Source organism: Aythya fuligula, chromosome 16 (assembly GCF_009819795.1).
Source record: "Aythya fuligula isolate bAytFul2 chromosome 16, bAytFul2.pri, whole genome shotgun sequence".
In the NCBI taxonomy this organism is placed as follows: domain Eukaryota; kingdom Metazoa; phylum Chordata; class Aves; order Anseriformes; family Anatidae; genus Aythya; species Aythya fuligula.
This window is the reverse complement of record NC_045574.1, coordinates 8,359,583-8,378,465: the sequence shown is the minus strand read 5'-3', so window position 1 is coordinate 8,378,465 and position 18,883 is coordinate 8,359,583. Positions and strand designations below refer to the sequence as shown.

General features: G+C 40.1%; 1 protein-coding gene across 1 annotated transcript in view; it reads left to right on the top strand.

Annotated features, from left to right (window-relative positions):
* The window catches only part of ATP9A (ATPase phospholipid transporting 9A (putative)), a 61,268-nt gene that overhangs the window by 19,530 nt on the left and 22,855 nt on the right, over positions 1-18,883 (top strand). Inside the window, exons 5-15 of the mRNA XM_032198674.1 lie at positions 97-155; positions 1,012-1,063; positions 1,641-1,735; positions 3,012-3,092; positions 4,435-4,510; positions 7,456-7,532; positions 8,136-8,296; positions 9,048-9,190; positions 9,973-10,085; positions 12,980-13,192; positions 18,272-18,433. Of these exons, the coding sequence (XP_032054565.1) occupies positions 97-155; positions 1,012-1,063; positions 1,641-1,735; positions 3,012-3,092; positions 4,435-4,510; positions 7,456-7,532; positions 8,136-8,296; positions 9,048-9,190; positions 9,973-10,085; positions 12,980-13,192; positions 18,272-18,433 (1,232 nt within the window). The remainder of the gene's footprint in view (positions 1-96; positions 156-1,011; positions 1,064-1,640; positions 1,736-3,011; positions 3,093-4,434; positions 4,511-7,455; positions 7,533-8,135; positions 8,297-9,047; positions 9,191-9,972; positions 10,086-12,979; positions 13,193-18,271; positions 18,434-18,883) is intronic.

Sequence of the window (18,883 nt, the reverse complement as noted above, 5' to 3'; positions counted from 1 at the left end):
GTCAGAGTTGTCACTAGAGGGTGACAGGCAGCACCCCGAGTCCTGTCCTGCTGCTGCGAGGCGTGGCTGTGATGTACTGGTGTCTTTCCTCTGCAGGGACTGTGAAGGTGAAGAGCTCTAATATACAAGTAGGCGATCTCATCATTGTTGAAAAGGTTAGCCTCTACGTGTCTATCTTTTTTGTAAAGTATGTTTCTTGCAAGACCTTTGAAAATGAGATATTTTGAAGTCATATTTGTTTTATGGTAGGCTCAGAATATTGAGTGTTGAACGTTCGTTATGATATTTAATCACTTTTCAAGGTCTCTCCCTTTTTCCCCCTGGCCCTGGAAACAGCATCGTTGTCCTTAAAAATGAGAGCAAATCTGTGCATAAGCTGTGTTTTCCAATTGCACTATAGCAAGATAAAGACTCTCTGGCCCTTACCTTTGACTGTTGGACAGGGGTTAAATGCCTGATACAAATGCAACATCAAGATGTTGTTTGGTGTAACCAACACAAGTACGGGGAGAGGGATCCATTTGCAGGCACTGGAGTGTACAAGTATATTCTCCCTTTTGTACAAGTTTGTGTTTTTTTCCTCAATTTATTTTCTTTACACGCACGCTCCGTGCAAATATCCGTGTTCTCTAAAACTGATGAAGGATGAACATATTCAGTCCAAAAAAAAAAAAAAGAGCTGGTACCTGTAGATTTCAGATACTTGCTTTCTTCTGGCATAGGGCTTCTCGGAGGGAAGCCGGCATTAGTTTAAAATTTCTTCTTCTAGAATTACTCACTAGCTCTTTTGTAAACCTAGACATTGGCCAGTCTGGTCAGTGGGAGCTGGCACCAGTTATTATTCTGCAGGGAAGCAAATTTAGGATTCAAAGCAAAATGAATACCAACCTTCAGTCTGACAAAGAAATACTTTCTCCTCCGTAGCCCCTTTGCTTGTCACTGGGGCTGTGGAAGAAGGCTGCACACGCGTGCAGGGTCTATGCACAATAATGGCCTTTCTTCTTGTAACAGAACCAGCGGGTCCCTGCTGACATGATCTTCCTGAGGACGTCGGAGAAGAATGGTAAACATCTGGAACCAATTGTCAAAATAGCCATTAACCTTTCACTGGTTGTTTAGAGAAAATTATCTTTTGGAAATGTGAAAGAAATAGATAATAGTAAAATTTTGGAGCGACCGGGAATTCAAAGGCTTTGATGGACCGCCAGTTTTCAGGATGTTACACTCTGGTCTTGTTTGCTAATCCAAGAATGTAGTTATTTGAACCCAGAGTAAATGAATGGGATTGCAAAATGCTGTGCATTATAGATGTAAATCATTTTACTTGCTGTTCAGGTTTGTTTTGTCAAGTGTGGGATAAGGAAATGCTTGATTGGAAGGTTTACAAAACATAATGACTAATAAGAATATTTAAAATGTCTTAAAGATACAGTGCAGAATCTCACTGCATTTTGGACTAGTGGAAGGAAACAGATGTGAGATGCAAGAATATAATTCCTTGATTCTTACCTTATTAATAAGTACTACTTTAAATCAGATACCAAAGAAATAAGTGTGCTAGAAACAAAACCATTTCATGAGCTATAGGTGTACATAAGAAAGCTCTAGAAAGAGCACCAACTGTTGTTGAAATTCCCCAGGGTCTTGCTTCCTCCGCACTGACCAACTGGATGGTGAGACAGACTGGAAACTGCGGCTGCCAGTTACCTGTACTCAGAGATTGCCAACTGCTTCTGTAAGCTGCTTTATTAAAAATACTCTAGTTGTTAAATATGCATGTCTGATTTTCCTGCAAAGTGTTCAGGTGCTTCAGTTAATGGGCTGCTTCGAGAAGCGGGTTAATTTAGCATTCCTTTGCACAGGGCTCAGTGCATGTTCCAGGTTAGCTCTGGCAGTAAAGAGTGTCTGGTACTGAAACTAAGGGTAAACCAGCTCTTCCTGAGCTGCAGGCAAGATGTCAGGTAAGGTGAAGCAGGGTGTCTGGGTGCCACGCAGCTGTCACTGCAAAGCTGCATGGACAGAAGGGTGCTGGGGCTGGCAGCTAGGGAGTGGCTTTGCAGCAGCAGGTGACTCATGGCAGGGTGCTCCTGTTTTCTTTTTCCTTTCCAGACACCATTGCAGTAACTTACTACAGGGTAGGTCTTACTGCGGCATACGTATCCTTGTTCTTCTTAAAGTCCCCCTTTCATTCACTGGAGTGCAGTATACTGAGACACAAGTCATCCGATTTAATGAAATGGATTCAGAAATAAAGCTTTCATTACTCTCCATCAAAAAAGGCGGAATTGTCACTATGGATGCTCCACTGCATGATTTGAAATGAGTGTACAACCTCCATTAAACATTCTGTTCCCTAACTAAACTACTCTCTAGCTAAAGTGGTTTACTCTGACTACTCTGTAGTTAAAGAAGTTTGTGTTGAAAAAAAAAAGGGGGGGGGGAATCTGTGTACCTGTTTTATTGATGTTCTGTCTGTAAAAAGTACAAGAAGTTTATTTTATACTAAGGCTTTGAAGAGAAACATTCTCTCCATGGAGTGAATAGTTCATGAGTGTAGGAGTCAGCAGTGAATGTTCTTTTCAGAACTGGCATATCTCCTTGTCACCATAGAACTGTTCCCAGTGACACTAGCATCTCAAACTAAATACCTAGTGGTAGGATGTTCCTTGGTTGCCTTGGAAAAGTAATCCAAATCTTTTTTTGATAAATAGTAGTAAGTGTTTTAGGCTAGCTTCATTATTCAGGCTGAAATTGCTTGTATGGGGCACCAACAACTAAGTAGTTCCCAGGAGCCTTTGTTATCATTGCAATAAATACTCTCGGATAAGTACTTTTCAGTAAAGCTGGTATAACAGTTGTATTTTCTCTCAGTTGAACTCAAGTAAGGAGTATAATTTAATTATTATCTTAACTTGATTAAGTAACTCTTGCTCAAAGTATTTTTTTAGAAACATTGGTACATTATTAAAATGTGGTTATCTAACTGCCTGCTAAAACATGTCTGTTTTTAGGACCTACTGCAAATCCGATCCTATGTATATGCAGAAGAGCCCAATATTGATATACATAATTTTGTGGGGACCTTCACAAGGGTAAGTCCTACTTAGATATGCTTGAAATAATGTATGTAGTGTTTTCTGTGCAAACCTGCTGAATCACAGGATGCCAGACTTTTTTTGGAGAAGTGGTGAAGTCTTGTCATTCCTTGTACCCTTTCTGTGTTTTTGTTTTTGCACCCTCCATAAAATACATGTAATAAATCTGACATAAAAATATGCTTATTGAAGCTTTGACTTGGAAACAACATAATAGACTGTTTAAGATTAGGGTTCTTACTCTTAAAGTATTAGGTCTGAACATTTGGACTAAGATTGGTAGTTACACATGCATGGTGTTCAGAATGAAATCTGGACCACCACAATCACTGCAGGGTTAAAATTGTTTACTGGTGAAAAAGCAGAGGTTCTTAGATAGATCAGTCTTAATTGTGAGTCAATTGTTTTTTTCTTTTGCCTTCAGTTGTTGCATGCAACCTGTGTGAACTTAGTTATATCTGCCCTCAGAGGGCAGTGGCTCAAACTCTCTGTGAAATATCAGAGAATATCTATCTTTTGACTTGAAGATGTGGTGCCTATTTGAGGCAAAAGGTTGTGGTGTTTTTGTTTTTTTCCCTCTCTCCTCCCCTCCCCTCTCACTGGGATTATGAAAACATTAAGAAATACATCTAGTACCCTTGGGGAATTTTCAGAGGACAAATGTTTTTGTAACAAATGGGAGACAGTTACAGCTTTTAGAAGTTGTTTGCTAGTATTTCAGTTCAAAATTGTAAGTTTTTTAACTTTGAGGCATGGTTTAATCTGATTAATGGCGGTAGTATGGATTAGAAGTTTGAGTGGCTTAGTGAGGTTGTATATATGTTGTATAAACCCTGGGCATATATTAATTTACTTTCTTATGCAAAAGTACAGTCCCATAGAATTAGTCTTTTGGTGCCTAAGAGGAATCAGATTTTCTTGAAACTGTTCTCTGGCATGCATCAGACAAGTTTCCAGGCATCACTGAGCAGTCCAAATTGGATCTCAGTGAGATCTCACAGCAGAAGGCAAAATGCTATTAATCTGCATGGACCAAGTGAGGAATACATTTCCCTGTAGTCCCTGGTGAGCTCCTGACAAATCCCTTTCTCATTTCTGATTCCCAGGGTCCTTCAGCAGGAACATGTTTCTTAATAGATTTTTTTTTCCACCCCTTCCTTTCTCCACTAAAATCAAGTTGGTTTTTAACCTAGACATAGGTTTAACTGTTTTTGAAAATCCTCCATCTTATCTAGGAGCTCTCTATCAATTCCCCCAGCATCCCTCTCCAAACACCCCTGTGTAACTCTGTCATCCAATAGTCTTTTCAATTACTGACATTTTTTTATTTTTGTTGTAGGAGGACAGTGACCCTTCCGTGAATGAAAGTTTAAGCATAGAAAACACTCTATGGGCCAGCACAGTGATTGCATCAGGTAAGATGGAGGCATGTGTCTTTTTTTTTTTTTTTTTTTTTTTTAAGGGAATATGTTAACAATTTTTAAAGGTCTTTTTGTAATGGAATAATCTCTGTCAGTTGGAGAAATTAGCAGTCAGAGTGAGGTTTCCCACTTGTCCTAACACCTCTGGGGAGCAAGACTGACGTCTAATTGCCTCTTGGACATTCCTAGATGAGAAAGAATTGGAGTGGCCTTTGGGCACTTCTTTAGCATCTAGGACCAGAATAGCACTTAATTGCTCTCTGCATTGACATCCTAATCTGTAACAGAAATGGTGTCAAATAGATTCTGGTAACAGAAGCTAAGATGAAAGATTTCCAGGTAACTGCTTCCATTGAGTTTGTCTTACGTATTTTTAAAAAGAAAAAAATAAAATCTTTGACACATTTTTGTATATGTATACAATACGCTCACAAGGCCTGAGATTAATCAATGCTCTCTTGCAGAGGCCTGTCAAAGTAAAAGCCTTGCTCTTCTCCTGCCTAGCATGCCTGCAAGATTTACAGGACAGTAGCTGGAGAAGAGTGAAATTCTGTAACGCAGTGCTGGATTTGAAGCTGTTGAATGGAGGGACTTAAGAGTGCTGTACCAAGGTGTATATGGAATTAATAACAATGAGAAGGAACTTCAAAAGGCTTCATGAAGCATCGAAAAGATTTTGATTTGCTCTTTTTTAAAACCAGAATATAATAAATAGATTTTATACCTGTATGTTTCTATCTACCCCTACCTAGACTCCTAGTTGAAACACATCTCAGTATTGTCACAGGATGTGACCAAAGGGTCATAAAAATCTAGTTGGCCAAGTGTTATTTAGTCAAGTAAATTATATTTAGGGATGAGTAATTGTTATGCAGTAGGTAACCTGCCTTCCTCCCTTCTGAGTGTAAAACCACTCAGATGCATTGGGACTGGAAGTTTCACATACCGAACAGGCTGCTTAACTCATGAGCCTCAGTCCATCCTGCTTTGGAACAAATACATTTGAAAGGAAAGCCACTTTCCTTGTGATTCTGACTTGAATGGCAATTTTTCCTGCAGCCCCCTTTCCCACATGGACTTTCTTACCTCTTCCTTGGAAGCTTTTGTGCTGATGCCACAGCTGAGCATAGCGCATGTGTGTGCTGCCACGAGCAGTGCAGCTGATGGGAGGGAGATGCTGTCCTGCCCTGAGCCAAGCTCCCAGCCAGCCTGCTGAGGGTGAAATCTAACCCTCCTTTCTGAGTATGAACAAAGTTATTTGTAGATAGATATCTTTTGGAGTTCAGCTAGTAAGAATAATGTTTGCAGATGTTCTTGTAATTTCAGCTGGTTTGTACAATGAAGTCTGTTTTGGATAGCCATAAAATGATTAGAAACACTATTTATACACATACCAGCATGTCTTCAAGCTGTTTTCTAGCCCTGGTAGGTTTCTCCCCTTATTTCAGCTGACTTGATCAATTTAAATTCAGTTGTGTTTTTCCTGTGGCAATAATAAATAGCGTGGTGGAGGTCATTTCTGTAAGGAAAACCTATTGGTTTGGAGAAAGTGTGGATATCATTTTTCTTCTTCTGTAAGCAAAAGCTGTCAAGTCATAGTGATGCCATCTCACTGGGGCAGCCTTTGCTTGTAAGATAAAGCAGAGCTATGTGACTTTCTCCATCTGCTGCTGTAGTAGGAGCGGGTCTGACTCTGACTGCAGTTGATTTGGAGTAGCTGTGCCATCTGCTGATTTGAATTGTGATGATCTTACCACCTCCTGCCATCTGGTTCCAGTGACTTCTTGTTGTGCTGTTTTTTTTGTTGTTGTTGTTTTTTTTTTTTTTTTTTTTTTCCAAAGGAATGTTTCCCAGCATTTTTAGAAACCACCTCTTTTGAATTATTCTTATTTGATAATAATTCACTTGCAGCTTGCTAAAACTTCTGTTGCTAATGGGAGCAGGGGAATAGTGGAGTATAAAATGGCAATGTATTAACAACAGAACAACAGTGCTTCTTTTTTTTGTTTCCCCACTGTTGTTTTTATCCATTTTTATAGACTCCTAAAATTTTCTGCTAGAAACTTTGACTTTGGCAATAGCACAATAGCAGCTTTTAAACTCTTGACTGTAGCTAGCTTTTTCTTGATGGCTTTTTGCAAAGGCTTTAAGAGAAACCTGTAGAAAAACAGTGGTTTATGGTACTAAACTGTATTGTATTTCTGCAGGAAGAAAAGAGAGCTCTTTAGAAACTGTGGGACATAGCATTAAAATACATAGATGGGCTCCCAGCAGCTCCATCTGTTGCAGTAAGGTGGGAGTTGGTATGATTTGCCTTTCTGCTATTAAACAAATACTTAATTTAAACTAAAACGTAGATTTTTAAAAGCTTTTACAGATAGAATTACCTTAAAGATAAAATTACCAAAAGATTGTGGAAGACTGCACCAATAAAGAACAACTACAGTCCAGAGCACTAATTTAGATGCGCTTACAGTGGAGGACCACTATCTGAAGTAAGGCAAACTTAGCACCTGAGTGAGGTTCAAAATAGTGGGAGAAAACACAAGAAATCCTCCTTCCTCAGCAGCTTTTATTGATATTGAGAAACAACAGCTTACATCAGAAGGGGTTACTGAGGAGCCAAGAGAGCAAAACTCTTGATTTCTCTTTCCATGCTCTTTAGTTGCTGCAGTCTGTCCAACCCAGCTGGAACAAGCCCAACCATAAGGGCAGTGTGGTTGAAGACTTGCTGACTTCTAGTAGGATGTCTTCAGTTCAGCATCTGTTTTCATGGATTTTATATTTCAAGTACTGGCCTTTCTAGTCTGATTGTTATTGCGTTAGAAATTAACCTGCTAAAAGTCCATTTCAACTGCCAAGCCTCTGTATTTAACAAGCATTTTGCAGATAAAACAAGTGGAGATTGTTTTTCTTAGGCTAATGCATGTTTTGTTCAGGTACTGTTGTGGGAGTTGTCCTCTACACTGGAAGGGAATTGCGAAGTGTGATGAATACTTCAAACCCAAGAAGTAAGGTAGGGTAAGGATAATAACTAATTATTATCTTACAATAAAAGGGGGCAGAAATTTATAATTAAAAAAAATATATATATAAATCCAAAGGCTATGTGTACAGACTGTAGGAACAACATCCTACAAATGATTTATATCTTCCAACCTATGATTTAGATAGTTACCATTATCAGAGACATATTTTATTTTTTTGATCCTAACTACAAGTATCTGCTCACTTTTTGACAATGGTAACACTTCTATTTTCTATGGTTATAATAAAATAGACCCAGACAGAATGGGAAGGCTGATTTTGCTGCATTTTTTACATTATAGCAAAGTTAAGACAAGGTGTGGGGATATTTATATAGTCTGCAGCTTTTGACAGCATGAGTCTTTCACACCTCTTCATGCACTCCTCAGCTTCCAAAGGATGGAGCTCTTATTTAGTAAGCTGGAACAGTATCGTTTATAAATTTAAATATGTTTGTAGTGTTTTATGTGAAAAAAGTTAATGACTGTTGAGAGACAGCTCGTTGGATATAGCAGCTCATTCTCTTTGTGAATACTAAATTGAACTAACACCTTCGCTAGTGTGATTGAAATGTCTCAATTTCATTCTTTAGATCGGTCTCTTTGATTTGGAAGTGAACTGTCTTACGAAGATCCTGTTTGGGGCTCTTGTCGTGGTCTCGCTTGTCATGGTGGCCCTTCAGCATTTTGCTGGCCGTTGGTATCTTCAGATCATAAGATTTCTCCTCCTGTTCTCAAACATTATTCCTATTAGGTGAGTCAATTGCTAGTTCTTCCAGCAAGATACTGCTTCCTCTGCATCCTCCTCCACACTTCTGATGTGAACAGTCATGTAAAGTCATGTGTGTTCCTCATTTGACAACTAAATAAATTTAGAAATAGAAATCGAATTACTGTTAAAAGTTGTTTTGTTGTTTCTGCTGAATTTGTTTAGTGTTTTAGCCTGTTTGCTGTCTGTGCTCTCTAATTTAGGCTGCAGATTAGTCATTTAAGGCACCTGTTTCTGTGTTCAGGCTGCCTGGTTACTCTGATAAGAGCAAAAATAGAGGAGAGAGATTTATATAGCATGTAGCATAATAGGATCCAACTGCCTTTAAAAAGGGGCTGAAATTTTAATATTTAATTGTGCTATATTAATAAGCAGATTGTTATTTCCAGTGTAGGTCAGGGATTTGTTTCACTTCCATTTTTAACCTGCTGTCTGCTTATCAATCACACTGTCCTTATGCGTCTGAGTCCATCATCCTCTCAAATTATCTGTCCTCAATGTAATTTTGTCATATATCCTTTTGAATCACAGTACCACTGCAGCAGTGCGCAGTTCTCCCCATCTGCCACCCAACCACTCATTTTGAATATACTTCTCCCTAAATTCCCTCTTTGGCTGCTCAAGCTCAGTATGGAAGGCCTGGCCTTCTATTGCATTGTCACAATTCACAGTGATTTTTTCCAAAGTTTTAATGCAGATACACTTCCTTTTTCTTTTTCCCATTCCTCCTGCATAGTTTGCGTGTGAATCTGGACATGGGGAAAATTGTCTATAGCTGGGTGATCCGCAGAGATTCCAAAATCCCTGGGACTGTGGTTCGATCCAGCACTATACCTGAGCAGCTGGGGAGGATATCCTATTTGCTCACAGACAAAACAGGTATCTATGTAGAAAATACAGTTTTGAGTTGTGGTTGAGTTGTTCTTTTTTGTTATGTTTTTGACTAGCCACCGATCATAATGTAGGATTTCTTTGGGTTGGGAGAAATACGCACTTTCTGCCACTTTGACAATATGATTTCATCAGTTTAAAATATTTTTTGAATTTTTGTTGTTGTTCTGAACATGTCATAAATAAGAGAGGACACGAGTACTATGCTACTTGAAAAAATGGTTCAAGTGTGATATTAAACCAAAAGTAGAGGTTAGACTTAAAATCAACTTTTAGAGTTAATTTTTAAAGCTGGATGAAGATAAGTTACACATTTGGGCAGAAACATACGATCAGTCTGCCTGCTGCTATCCTCACTTTTTACAGTTAAGTTGATTACAAAGGACTAATCTGTAAAAAAAAAAAAAAAAAAAAAAAAAGCTTTGTCTGACATAAACTCCTGGTTCTGTTGAAGGTGTTCCCAGAAATTTTCTTTGGTTCCAGCAGGACCAGAGCTACAGCTGCCACTCTTTCTGGCATCAAGTTTTGGGTGAATGATCTCATTATTTCTTACTGGGACAGTGATGTGCACCACAACTTCCCAGGAGATTGTGCCCTGAGATTTTTAATACCATCACCTTTGGTCTCAGTCTGTGCTGAGAGCCTTGTGAAGTGACTGACTCAGCTTCTGGACCATTTCCTCTTGGAGTTGGGATACAGCAAGGACAAGAACGTGCCCTGGGGATAGACACGTTGGTTCATGTTCCATGTTGGTGCTGCTTCTGTTACAGGAACGCTTACGCAGAATGAGATGGTCTTCAAGAGACTTCATCTGGGCACGGTGGCTTATGGCCTGGACTCCATGGATGAAGTGCAGAGCCACATATTCAGTATATACACCCAGGTAAAATTAAATTGGATTTTTTAACTCTTTGTTAAAGTTTTCCAGATTGCTGGGCTAACGGTGAATTAACATGTCAGGGACCTGCCTATTAAATGTTATTTTTTTGGAGAAGTCTGAAGACCATTGGGTGCTTAATCCAAACATATTAGCCTGATTGCATGCTACATTTTTTGGTTATTTCACATCCACCAGTTTTCTAAGTCCAATTGCCACAGCACTTGCATGGGCCTGTAAGTGTAAGCACACATAGGTGCCTGTGTCTTGTTACTGAGGTCTGATCATAAGATAGCATACTTTTATTTAGACATTTACCACTTACAGCAGCCACACCATTTGCTTCACGGGAAAATTGATAGGGTGATGGATAGTGGATTAAGTTGCTGTTTGAAAGGCTGTGTAAAGGAAGAGGAGCCATCAGTATTCAATAAGCAGTAACAGAGAACAGTGGGCCATTGCTGCTGCTCTAGGCCAGGTGGTTAAAAAAGAAAATGGTGAAAGTGGGATTCTTTCAACAGTGCACCAGTGGCTTCTAGAAGTCTCATGTGGCACATAACTGATGTGTGCTTTGAGAAATAGCTATAGCTAAAGAAGACAGGAAAGTCAAGATATAAAGCATAGAACAGGAAAATCTTGGTTTGGAAATCTTTCCCGTGCATTCCTCTTTCAGTGTAACTGGATGAGTGAGCATCCAAGAAGTCTTCATCTTTGGATGAAATTCTAAGAATAAATTCTTAGAATTAATTTCAGAATAAAGAATTTATTCTGAAATAATTAAATTTATTCTTAGAATTTATTTCAGAATTATTTTAAGAATAACTTATTAGAATTTATTTCAGTTTTACCTGATAACCAGATAGTGCCATGAGATCTGTCTGGATCAGCAAGCTGTATTTCCTTAGCATGTTACAGTGGACACTTATCAGCTGAAATTTCATATAGATGCATGCTGTTCTTTCTTATAGATGAACTTTTACTTAAAAAGATTGTAATACCGTTGGCTGGGGAGGGATCAGCTGTCAACAGCTGGTGTTCCAGCCACCCCTCTGAGCAGTACTTATTTAAGATTTAAGAATTGTCGTTAATAATGTAATCATGGAAGCATTATTTTTCATTTTCTGCTAATAGCTGGTTTTGCAACTGCAGTTATTTCTAACTTTTTTGTGACTTAATGACAACTGAATTTTCTTTTGTAAAATGTGATTCAACAGATGCAATCTGTGGAGGTTAGTGATGGGTTGCTAGTCCTGCATTGTGTCTCAAGCATTTTCATTTCTCAATAGTTGTGGTATTGCTTCGTTCCTACAGAAACCACAGAAGTGGTTTTCAAGGTACCTGTGAACTGGATTTTTCATGTCACATTGTTCTTGTTTCGTTCTAGAGATTTTAGACTCAAGTGCACTTTCTGTAACCCAACAAACTGAAACATGAAGCCAACATTCTTGCCTGGAAAAGGGCACTACCATAAATAGGATTTTTATTTTTTGATTTTGTTCAAGGTGGTAAAGATATACAGCATTTTTCCTTGACCTCAGTAATCTGTCTGGTGGCCTAACTTTTTTTCTGGGCAGACTGTCAGGCTACTGTATCCTTTTAACCATGCATATTATGATTGCTAAATACTTGGTATTTTGAGCAATTATCTTTTTCACTGACATGTGTCTCAGGTAGCTTTTAACTCCTGTAGCCATCTCTCTCTTTCCCTCCTCTGCTTTCACAGCCCTTAATAGCATCTGCTTCTTCTCTTGTTGTTGAGACCCTTAAATGACTGAACTGTACATTTTTTGCTAAATACAAAACAAACAACAACAACAACAACAAAAATGTAATAAAAAAAAACAAAAACAGACTTCAGATTTATTTGCCATCATTTTGTATTCAATCTCCAGAGAAAACTTGACTACTGGTTAATTATTTGCCAAACTATTCAATATTTGTTAAGAATGTTGTGATGACTGTGAGTAGTCCAGTATGTGAATAGTTGTACATCAATCTAAATGTACTTGAGCTGAGGGTTTGCTATTGTTTGGTTTGTTTAAAGCCTGTTGCAACAGTGCTGATGAGCTGCAACAGTAAATTTGAAAATCTTGTGTGTCCTAATCACTAGAATGTGGAAAGTAGCATGTGGAATTACACTGGTAAAGGACGTGTCTCATAAAACGTTTATCATTACAAAGTCAGATTTCTTATAATGAGAAGCATTTGCAGGCAATGATTCATTTTGAACTGTAGTTCTTATTCTGTGCTCTTATTTTTACCACGTTGTGCCCTTTGACCTGGAAGCGAAACTTTTGTCCTCTTGACACTAAAGGTTAACAGACCAGGAAACTAGATCACTGTGTGTCCCCTCTTCAACCAGGATAATTTAGTAATTGTGCAATTATCTGAAGAGTCCCATTCTGATACTAAAAATAGTATTAAAAATTAAATGAATGTAATTAAGATTTTCTAGGTCCATACAAGTCATCTGTTTTCTGTTTTCAGCAATTATATGCTCTCACACATGAAACCTAGCTGAGGCAAAACTTTCAGAGCCATTGGTCTTTTGTGGAGCAAAGAGTGGTTTCATCAAGTCTTCTGACTTTGATCTTGCATCCATTGGTGTTTGATACATCTGCAACTATGGCCCATTTACTCCACGTACCATTCTAAAAATTTAGGTGAATTTTTTGTGGGCACCTTCCTCCACCACTAATTGTGATACATAAATTGAATTAGTGTATTCCTGGTCAGAGTTAGAGTACAGTGAGCACATCTCATTCCAAGGGACAGAAGAGTCTGCAAAACTACTATAGTACATATATACTCTTCACTGAAGTAAAGTTTCAGTTTGAATCTTTTTCTCTCCAATAAGACTTTATTCTTTATTCTTTTTTTTTTTTTTTTTTTTTTTAAAGCAATCTCAGGACCCACCTGCTGTGAAAGGCCTTACCTTAGCCACCAAGGTGCGTAAAACCATGAGCAGCCGAGTGCATGAGGCCGTGAAGGCAATTGCGCTGTGCCACAACGTGACGCCGGTGTATGAGTCCAATGGGGTGACAGACCAGGCTGAAGCCGAAAGACACTACGAGGACTCCTGCAGGGTGTACCAGGCCTCTAGTCCTGATGAGGTCAGTTTGCGGAGTTTGGTTCATGTTTCTGCACTCGTGATTTGTCCAGGATGTATTTTGTAGGTCAGTATTTTAAGTTCCTCTGACAACGCTTAGCAAATTATTGGCAATGGTGTCTTGGGAACTTGTGGAAGGTGGTTGGACCACTCTCATCAGCCAGCTTGTCCCTCATTGGCAGTGTGTTCAAACTTCCAGACAGAGTTCAAAGTTGGAAGTCTTGCTGGGTCTCATGTCTTACCCGGGAGGCATCCCTTGCCGTGCAGATGGGACAGACCTGGAGCCTGAGTTAGCTCTGCAGGATAACCAAAGTGAAGCAGAGTTGGTCTTGGAGCAAATCTGTGCTGTGCCATTTCTCCATCAGCACCTAGTCCAGCCTGGGCTATGTGTAGTGGTACAGCAGAGGGGAAATTTGCAGAGGATTGATGGAGACTCTTACTGGGCACTCTACAGAGCAGACTGAGTACATAATGGATGATACAGTGCTCTCTGCCATACTCTGCAATATTTGAAAAAATAGTATGATTATTGTGATGCATCTTCTTGAGTGCAACTATGCTAAAACAATTTATCTATTAACTTGTACATTTGGTTTATGCCATTGAAAGACAGAAGTTTTAAACTTTTCATAATATCCTACTGAGGTCCTATTGGCCATTGGACTACATTTGGAGGATTCTTCCATGTATTGCCTCAAATAAAACAAAATTCCCTCTGGAAATAAACTTCTCACCCTTGACATCAGAAGAGAAAGTAGCTTTCCTTATAGTTAAAGATGAGAAATTGTTTGCATAAAAATCAATGTATAGGTAAAAATCTTCAAATGGACAGGTTTCTGAGATTGTAGTGCATGTATTACTGAAAGACTGGCATACAGAGTTAGGCTCCACATTTTGTGCCATTCAGAATATTCTTTGTGGTGTTCTTCTACCCAAGCATGCAATTCATTAATTTCATAGAATGTGGTCTTCTCTGTATTATGCAAAACCACTATCTTTGCTTTTTTTTCCCCCCACTCCGTTGGTATGCCTACAGTGACAACAAATGCTTACCCCTCCCTGCTTTGAGCTGGTGAGCAGATCCCACACCATGACCCAAGTCTTGTGTTTTGCTTACCTGCTTTTCTCCTCTAATGTGTTGCTTTCCCCCATGAAGGCAGCTTTACAGAAAGCAACTGCCTTTGGATTGAAATGAGATCTGAATGATTTCCAGATGGTAATTTTTGTGATCTGTATTTAAGTTTTTTCTTTCCTTTTTTCCCCTAAAGCATTTACTGGCTATTTTTGTGCAATCCTCTGTTTATTTACATGTGTGCTGTGGTATATAGTGAAGTCAGTGATTTTTCTTTTCCTTTTTTTGCTTTATATTATTCTGTCTTTAAAATATTTATGGAGCAATTTGTCTCAAATACCTAAGGGATTATTGTTTGTTTGTTTATTTTACTGTAGCATGATAACTAATCCTACCAACATTATTGTTTAAGTTCTTTTTTCTTTCTTGTGGTGTTTTAAGTAGAGAATTACAGTGGGTTCAGAAATCAGATATGCTTTGCTGCATTGAGGAAATCTCGTCTGTAAGTCTTAAATATACAAATATTGTTTAGACGTGCTCTGTGTATGTCATACTAGATGCTACAATATGCAGGATCAGCACAAGTCAAGTCCTTGAGAAGAGAGTGATGCTGTTAAATAACATTCCCTGTAGGGGAATGGCTTTGGACTCCTGTTAAAGCCAGCCTTTGAAATTCTATATCAATAAAATATTACCATGGCAGGGAAGGTCAGTTTATGAAATGAGTACAAAAACTTGTATTCTCTTTACTTTAACAGCAAGGGTAATTTCTACCAGTTGGCATAGGATTCATTTCCTGTAACAGAAAGCAGGATTTCCTAAATTTGTTTCCTGTGCACACTGCTATTTAGAAGACTTGAAGTATCTTTATTCAGGTATCAGTTACAGCCTTGGGGCTCTGCAAGCGTGTCAGTTGTAGCCATACAGTAACTAACAGGGGAAATGAAATAGATATAATCTGATCAGAGATAAGAGTGCCTGGGATTCCTGGGCAAACAGTCTTTAACCCTGACAGCCCACCACAGCTGCCAGGACATGAAAGGGTGCTCCAATCAATGGGTTTCTGCCTGTTGTCTGTGTGCCTAGGCAACCCTAAATGGGACGTTTGTAGAGCAACTCATAGCACAGAAGGATCAATTTGTCCCTTTGGAATGAAATTTATTAGTCGATATCCACTTCGGTGGTGGCTTGGGTAATTTAATTGTCAGAAAGAGCAAAGTTGAGGGGATGGTACGGCGGGCTCCCGTAGCTGCTCTGCTCTGTAATGCGCGGATCTTTGTCTGACTTGGCCAGGACAGAGCTACGAACTCCCAGAGAGCTCTCAGGAACCTTGCTGACTTCTCCTCATCAGTCAGCATGGGCTCATGAAAAGATGTATGAGTGGTTTCCATGCTGGTTAAAGCTGTCAACGTATCTTTGCATCTTCCATGTTTCGCATCTTTTTGCTGTGACCAGGAGCCTTCCAGTTAGCGATTTATGGGGTGCGGAGTAAAGTTTTTCTGGCCCATGCCACTCTGGAAGCACGTTGCCTGGCCAGATGCCCCGGCCCTGCAGGAGAACTGGTGGCCTGTTGTCCTTGGTGTCATCCTGCAGTGTTCAGGGCTGAGCACGTTGTGCTTTGTGGTGAATGGGGACGGTAATTTCAGTGCTTGCAGTGGCTCTGATGGGAACACTTCAAAATGATATCACTTTTCCTCTCTGGTAATTCGCGAAGCACTGCAGAGGCTGGGAGGTGGCAAGTTAAAAGGGGTCAGCCCCACTTCCCCGTGCTGAATGGGCTTCACCTGGAGGGCCATTGAGGGCTGAAAGAAGTAGTGCTCCTGGGCTCAGCAGCAAGGGAGGGGGGGGATTTCCTTCATTACTCTTCCCCTTCTGCCGACATGCCTTTTTGTGGTCTCAGGGCCATCCGAAATGAGTGGTGGCACACAATGAAATGCAGTTAGTTTGCAGTATGATGTGTGCAGCATAGCAGGTATCCTCTGCTGCTCTTCAGTTGCTACTGTGCGCTGGGCTTTTCTTCCAGGAGGTTTGAATGCTTCCTGACATAGAATTGAAGTGAGATGCTGGCAGGGAAGGAGGAATCTGTGGAAGAAAGTAGCAATGGAGATGCTTTAACAGCCTGAGGTGGGAGCAGAGCTTTATGTCTTCAGACATTTGCAGCTCACCAACACGGGCAGATGAGCATCTAGTGCTATGTACACCAAGCAGGTCCTTGTGTTAACATCTCACTGTGAAAAATTCTCAATCATTATTAACCAGAGTATTAGAAACCTGAGCTCAATCTCTGCTCTGGGAGGTAGTTAGGAGGATTATCCAACTGCATCCTTTAATGCACTAAGGATGTCTTGAAGAAACTTTTGAAAAAGAATCTTGAAAGGTCCTTTGATTTGTTGTAACCTTTGTGAATAAGCCTGCAAAAACTTGCTAGTATTAAAACAAATATTGATTTAAAGGCCTTTAAAGACAAAGCCAACTCAGCTAATTTTTTTTTTTTTCATCTGATGATTTAAGACTACCTTAAGAAAGAAAAGGATTTATTTTAGGTTGTTTTTTAAACCTAATTGTGGATGAAAGGGAGCCGAGATATAAAAGATTGTCTGATTAGACCAATTGTATCAACTTTCCTAGTAAAACCTTGAGTCGACGCAAGTATTTATAGATTTCATTTCTATCTGTATTCTAGTGTATGTGATTTCCCAAAATAAATCTCACTTTTATGTAAGGTATTTGTGGGAATAGGCAGTAAAAGCAGAACCTGAAATGCCCAAGAAGTAATTAACCTTCAAGTCAGCAGCAACCATGTGCCGCACATTCTCACATTCTTGAGAACGTCACTGTAAAATACTTCTAGTATTTTGTATTTGTTTGGGGAAAGTATCCCTTGATCCTTCCTGGAGGCACGTGATATATGGGCTTATGTCAGCTGCTGCTCCCATCCGTTACTGCCAGGACAGCTTGTAGAGCGAAATGCCTGTATCTCAGCAGGATCATTCCTAGGTGGCTATGTCAGCTGAGGTGGGGAGACGGGGGCAGCGCTTGGGGAGCAAAATGAAGTCTTTGGTCTTCTGTTGTGACTTGGTTGTAATTTAGTGAATGCTTATAAGGAAAGCAATGTTGCAGGTCCTCAAATACGGAAAGCGGCAGTCAAAATGATAGTTGTATAAGCTCAACTGAGTACTTCTGTGTGTTGAAAAATCAGGTTTTTTTTTTTAATTATTATTATTAATTTGTTTGTTTTAATGTGTGGGGCAGAGGAGCTCTGCTAAAAAGTGCCTGCGAGCCAGCCTTCAGCTGTTTTGCTGCTCAGTACAGAGATTGCAAATTGCTGATGAACTGTAACTACCAAACCGAGTACAACAGGGAGCTTGTTTTCCTTTGTTTTTCCATGTGAATTTTTAATGATCTCTGCGTTAGCAATTCAGGCTTTGATACTGTAAATCCAGGGTGAAAGCATCACTTTGAATTCTTGATTTCATAAACAGCAAGTTTTGAAACAGCACATTCAACAAGTTAGGTGTTTGTAAATAGATTTTACTAATGGGCCCCTACAGAGGTTTGGGTGCCCTGGAGCTGGGCAGAGGGTACCGGTGCCTCCATTTGCTGTATGTTTTCCTTCTGGACACTGCAGCCAGAGGCAGGGAGCCAGCGGCCACCTCCTGCTAAGGGCCTAGGAAGGCTTTGCAGCTGATTCAGGAGCTGGCCTGCCCAAACCACAGAATTACTCTTAGTGAATGCTCAGTGTCAGGAAAAGCCCGTTATATCCAGCTGTACCAGAGCACCTGTGTAAAAAATGTATCATTAACATTAGGTGGAGATTTCAGCAGCCTGATGATCCACAGCCCACCAGTTTTTCTGGAAAGCTTGGGCTCCACTTAAATGCCAGACCCACAACCATGGTTAGGGTGCTAGGCCTGGGCTGGCATTTCCCTTTCTGCCTCCGTGAACAGTTTTAATTCATGATACAGCATAAGTTTCAGAGCAGATTACAACCTGCTGTGCCTTTCCTCTCAGGTGGCCCTGGTGCAGTGGACCGAGAGCGTGGGCTTAACGCTGGTGGGCAGAGACCAGTCCTCCATGCAGCTGAGGACACCAGGCGGCCACATCCTGAACTTCACCATCCTCCAGATCTTCCCCTTCACTTATGAGAGCAAGCGCATGGGGATAATCGTCCGGGTGAGTGGCTTCAGTTACACGCTTCTGTCTGTGATTCTCCTGCGAATATAATGTGGAAGGTACAAAACATTTGCTCTCAGGAGTGGTGTACTTCCTCAGGCTATAAACTGGTTCTGTGTTTTGAGCTAATAGCATCTCGCTGCTGGGTTAGTTTGGTGATGTATCCTTTCCTTCATCTTCAATTTTTGAACTTTAGTCCCTCATTCAAGCTGACAGGAAAAGGGAGGAGTAAGCTGAAGCTTCAGGCACTGTGTGCGTGTGTCCTCCATGGCTCCGTCTGCCTCTGGCTTCTCCTTCCTGCTCATGTTTTTAATTTCTGTCCTGGATTTCAGCCGTGGGTCCAGCTTGTGCTCGGTCTCCACAGCAGTTGTGGTGGTACAACAGGGGGAGATAGAGACAGCAACAACTGAGAAGGAGTGAGGGGATTGTGGACTGATGCCACAGCAAACA